General features: G+C 42.4%; 1 protein-coding gene across 1 annotated transcript in view; it reads left to right on the top strand.

Annotated features, from left to right (window-relative positions):
- LOC119420643 (unconventional myosin-XVIIIa) overlaps nt 1-5,898 on the top strand; it is a 145,701-nt gene that overhangs the window by 124,611 nt on the left and 15,192 nt on the right. The window contains exons 40-41 of the mRNA XM_037688062.1: nt 2,541-2,663; nt 3,223-4,602. Of these exons, the coding sequence (XP_037543990.1) occupies nt 2,541-2,663; nt 3,223-4,588 (1,489 nt within the window). The 3' untranslated portion in view covers nt 4,589-4,602. The remainder of the gene's footprint in view (nt 1-2,540; nt 2,664-3,222; nt 4,603-5,898) is intronic.

Raw genomic sequence — 5,898 nt, 5'->3', positions numbered from 1 at the left:
AAAAAAAAAAAAAAGGAAGTGAGAAAGGAACATGCTTTGTTGTTTGAGGAAAAATGACTGAATGTGAAACATAAAGCTTGGGGATAAGATGTGGAGGGGGAGTGCTCTTAAGTGCTGTGCAGTGGGAGACCTAGTGTACATTCAGCCAAGTCTTGCGTGTGGTCGAATGATGGAGCTCAGCAGCAGCTCACCCTGTCATTTTCACACCTCTCGGAACATCGTGTTTGCACCTTGCTAGCATTTATTATTATTTTCTTTTTTTTGGCGCACGTTCCAGGACTCAGATAGATAATCTTGTCTACAAAGACAGATCTGTGAAGTGCATCGCTGTTTCTCATTTTTAATGATGGCGACCGACGTATAATATATATGAGGTGAGATTGATGAAATGCAGCTTGTCGAAAATTACAGTAGGTAAGGCTATAAATAATACCACAGCCAGCTATTAATCAGGAAGAGCTAAAATATTGCAGATGCTTTCCAACATCACTGTCATCTTTGGTTTGAATATGCAGTCTGTCATTCCAAAACTAAGAGCTATATGGTGGAGAATGTTATTTTGTCTAACAGACTTGAGCAGGTTGTCAAGCAGACTTTAGGCCTATAGAGCAAATGGGTGTCTACTATGTGGAAATGCATTCCCTCACATAATACAACCAAGGAAGGGAGCACATGAAGCACTTAGGTTAGAAGCAGGGCTTAATTTGAGTCTAATCTGGAACAGGGTCCGGGAACTCTCTTTGCCAGGGTGTGTTCCAGTAACTGTTTGCTTGGATCCATTAACTCAGATTTACTAATAATAAAGTTACGAACAAATATGACTGTCTTGAATGAATAAAACTTATATTGGGTATGTAAACTGAAAATAATTACATAAACACTAATTTTAAACACAACAGCCACTTACGAGCTGCTTAATGTCACAGCTGCCCCTTCAAGTGAAGCATTTCCGCTTCTACCCTTAAAAAAATCTCTGACCCTTAAAGTCCAAAGTCAATAGCAAATCAGTTTTAGTAAGTGAATAAGTAGTTAGTTAATAAAATTTTGATTCTTTTATAAAAAAAAATATGAGAGAAATTTTTGACGTTATGTGTCAAAACAACAGCGCTAATTTGTCAAAATAACAGCGATCAAAATGACAGTCCAATTTACTTTCATTAAACAAAGGCTTCTTGTTGTCTTTAGTTGGACAATCAAGAATTGAAGCACCTTAAGGCAGTAGCAATCGAGATTGGAGTAGGAGCGAGAGAGTGGTGGGGGTGAGTGCCGAGCTAACCAGGCAGTCGGACACGGCAGGAGCCCACAGGCAGCCGCCATGAACAGACGGAGGAGGTGCCTGGAGGTTTCACATATGGAGTTGTACATTAAGGAGCAGGATAGTGAATTCAGTGAAGAGTCGGTCTTGGAACCATCAAGTAAGGGGGAGTAGGGGGGTGATGCTTGACAGAAGCGACATGTTTAGAAATGTAGGTAAATGTAGATGTTTAACAACCCATTAAAATACAGAAAATACAGCAAAATGCAAGAAATCACATCTACTTTATTAAAAATTTTCTGGAGAAGGACCCTTAGAAATCCCCTGCCCTCATCAACCCACCCATTTTTTTTAAATTCTGGCATCAATCAGTTTATAAATTAAGCCCTGGCTAGAAGTTTCTCAAACAAAACACACTTTTCCTCTTCTCCTAATGTGTTTTAACCACAACGGCAGTATTGACTTATAGGCTTTGCCACTTTGCCCTCCTCTTCCCATAACATTAACCTTTAGGAACAACAAGCCACATCATTGTTAATGTTCTTCAGAGATCTGAATGAATAAATCCAAACTGACCTTATCCAGGTGGGATCTGCTAAGCTTTTTCATCATGATCTGGTGGTCTGTGTGTATTGATTACCACGTCAAGCTCAGAGGCAATAGGGGCTGTCTGGTGGCTCCGCTCCAATACCGATCACCAGGGGCAGCGGACGCACAGCACAGATACTGAACCTACCAAACAAGTTAATTATACCTTCAAGAGTTTCATCTGCATGCTGCACTTTTGCTGGCACATCTGCATGGCAATTGTCTGTTGAAGTGAGGAGATGTTTTAAGAAGTAGTCTAGAATTTGTTGAAATTGTTGAATCGCAGCTGTTGCTTAACTGTAGCCTGTCTGATTTGCCTTGCATCATTAAGCTAACCCCTATTATTATGAAAGAGTGCAACTGTGCAACTCCTGACAGATGCTTACAATATGTGACAAGTAATTATTTTGTCTGGTCTATGACACTGAAAATTCACATAACAAGCACTAAAGTGATTATTTTTCTGAAAATTTATTGGTTATGAATTTAATGAATTGGCCAGTTTGATGCATTAACATCATGAAAATTTACGGAAACTGTAAGAAAAAAAAAAGTTTATTTGTTTTTAAAGCGTCAGGAAGTACCACACTGTAATGTGAGAGTTCAGAGCTTTATGTTGCAAAAATAACAGATTAAGGTGAACACATTTGATGCTTTTCAAAAACTGTTCCCCCCCCCCCCCCCCCCCCCGTCACAGCGGAGGGGAGACAGAAACAGATTCAGAAGTGGAGGACCGTGTGGATGGAGTTAAGTCATGGCTGTCGAAGAACAAAGGCTCCAACAAGACTCAGTCTGATGAAGGAAGTCTAAAGAGCAGCAGGTTAGTCCTCGTGCTCTCTTGTATCATGTCTAATGATCATCTAGTGATAAAACTACCCACATTTCATTAGTCTTAAAAAGGCCCACGATTACCTGGGGCGTTGTGCAACAGAACGATGGGGTCCTCATGTGATTAGGTGTCATCTCTCTCTCCTAGTAATCTGTCTAATGACAGGAGGTGGTATGGGGGAAGCGGCTGCTGTCACATTTATTGAGATGGCTTGTGGCCAGTTGGCACGCCTGCCAAATGACGCCTTTCCCTCTGTCAGATAGGTCCTTTCACTAGTTGATTGCCTCACTTTCAGCAATGTACTCTGCACATAACAGCAATGGTCAGAGGCACTGTGTTCCCCATCTCTTGACTAATCCCAAGGACAAAGTGATTTTTTTTTTTACCCAAACAATTTGTAGCATGAATTGTCAAGATGTCAAAACGTTAAATCTTAGCTACCACAGGTTTGCTGAGAGTGTTTTGCAAAACCAAATATTAGAACTTATCCTTTAAATGTGTTTTTATTCTGCCTAAATTTTGGTGTCAATTTTATTGCATAACTTTATAGATATTCAGCAAATGCAGATGCCAAGGAGATGAAAGAAGGTAAGGAGAAGATGAGTGACAGCAGTAAAGACGGGAAAGAAGTAGAGCCGAACAGATCGGTGTCTGTCATGAGTTCCCTCAGCTACAGGAAACGCTCAAACCTCAAGGACTCCATTGGGGGTACAGGAGATGACAGCTCACTGTTCAGCACTCTCAAGGAACAGCCTGACATGCCAGATCACGCTGCCATTCGTAAAGCCAAGTCAAAAACCGGTGAGCTCCAGGAAGATCGAAGGAAGAGTCAGGACGATGTCGATGATAAAGGTTCTGTCATCTCCCTGGCCTATTCTGAAGCCACCAGCAGAGCCAGGAAGGGCTTGGAGTCCCGCTGGACTTCCCGTAGCAGCCCTGAGTTTGATAAGGAGTCCATGGTGTCCTCTGTGGCTCCCAGCAGGATATCAACCAGGAGGAGCGTGCTGGACATGGATGATGACAATAAGTCGACCATTAGCAGTGTGAGCCACTCCAGCCCACGCTCACTGCGTCGCAGCGCCTCTTGGAAAGATGACAAACGCAGCAGCTCTCGCTTGTCTCTCGCGCGCAGCTGTGGCCTCAGTGACTTTGGTCTCCATGTAAATGATGATGATGATGGCCAGAGTTTGGCTTTTGGTGATGGTGGACACTCACCTTACAGTTCCGTCAGTCGCAGCTTTTCCACGCCACCTCAGCCACGTTCTTCAGACAATAATCAGCCTGATACGTCCGACATTAAACCGGTCACTCACAGAAATTACCTGGACCCTGACTTAGAGGCTGCAATTAACGAGGTGCTGAGCTTCAAACCCATTAAGTTCAAGCGAAGCAAGCTAGATGAGTCTAGCGATGAGGATGAAAAAAAAGGCCCAGGAAGTGAGGACAGTAGGAAGGAGGAAAATAAGGTCTTTGCTTCATCAAGCCTGCTTCGATCCTCATCGAGCTTCTCTCAAGATTATGACGATCGCAAATCAAGCACCTCCTATAGCTGTAAGGGCAAAAAATCTAAAATTTCATCATCAGACTCCTCCTCTGATGACGACCGACACAGCAGAAAAAGTACAAAAGGGAAAAAGGACAAGAAGTCCATGAAGAAATCCAAGAAAAAATTAAGCGAGTCAGAAGATTCCTCTTCCTCCTCAGAGTCGTCAGAGTCCTCATCTTCTGATTCAGTTATCTCGTATCGAAGTTCCAGTAGTGTTAAAAAAGGCCCAAAACAGCAGAGGGATGATGATGATGATGATGAGGAGGAGCTTGCCGCTTGTGGACAATCTAGCAAGAAAGAAAGCAAGAAGAAGCAAAAGAAGATGGATAGCTTGGTGATGAAGTACCTCTACAAGCCTGACAGTGATTGATACAGCACAACAAGGTGATGCTTGGCACAATAATAACCCAGGAGTCTAGCAAAAATAACAGTGAATTCAGGATTTTTCACTCATCGCACTAACCTTGTTTGCTGTGTGAGTTATTCTGATGCACTAAAAGAAGATAAGTCCTGATACCCTTCTCGCTTGTTTTTCTTCAATAGTCTCATTAGCTAATTGGAGTAGAGCATGCTACTATTTTTAAATGGACCACTTTCCTGATTTTATTTATTTATTTTGTTTTGAATAGAGATGAAGTGGTATAGGCAACCATCACAAACTACATGAGAGCAAATATTACAAACAGTTCAATTGCCACTCAATGACTCTTCCTGTGGGCAGCACGGTGGCACAACTGGTAGAGCTGCTGCCTCTCAGCGAGCAGGTCCCTGGTTCAAATCCTTGTCCTGGGCCTTTCTGGGTGGAGTTTGCATGTTCTCTCCATGCATGCGTGGGTTTTCTCCGTGTACTCCGGTTTCCTCCCCCAAACCAAAAACATGCATGTTAGGCTGATTGGTAACTCTAAATTGTCCCTAGGTGTGAGTGAGAGAGTGAATGGTTGTTTGTCTCGTTTGTCTCTATGTGGCCCTGTGATGGACTTGCGACCCGTCCAGGGTGTACCCCGCCCCTCGCACAGTGATTGCTGGACATGGGCACCAGCGACCCCCGTGACCCAAAATGGAATAAGCGGGTAAAGATGATGGATGGATGGATGGATGGACTCTTCCCGTACTCCACATGTCCTGATTTTCTGTCAGGGCAATTTGACACAGTCTATCTGTACCATGTTGGTACTATGTCCAGTAGGGATGTGAAAATTAACCAATTTGTGCACATTCACAGCACACACAATGCAAATGTATTGGTAGAGCAGCCATGGATATATAGTGTTTGGGATTAAATCGAAATTCATAGTTTTTTTTTCTTTTTTGAACCATGGAACATCACCTTTCTGGTGAGGAAGGAGCATTAGCTTATCTGTGATGTTGAGAAGTACTAAGCAGCAGATAATGGTTGGATGGATGAAGTCATCAAACAAGTTTGTTTGTACATATATCTGCTCAAAAGGAGAGTAGTTGTGTGAAAATGTGTTGTATAAACAATATGTTTGTACAACTTGTCTTCTGGGGTCATTTCTGCTGTAACATAAGGTTAACAGACACCTACAGTACTGTTTCGAGGGAGAATTAGTGTAAGCTGTAACAGACAAAAAAAAAAAGTTTGACAGCTCAATCATCCAGGTAGATAAATCACACACACGAAAAGGGTTAAATCATGTCATCTGGACAGTTTTTTTTTTT

The sequence above is a fragment of the Nematolebias whitei genome, chromosome 14, assembly GCF_014905685.2.
Source record: "Nematolebias whitei isolate Nwh7 chromosome 14, NemWhi1, whole genome shotgun sequence".
NCBI lineage: Eukaryota > Metazoa > Chordata > Actinopteri > Cyprinodontiformes > Rivulidae > Nematolebias > Nematolebias whitei.
Note: the sequence above shows the minus strand (reverse complement) of the source record. Positions and strands in the feature narration are given on the sequence as shown.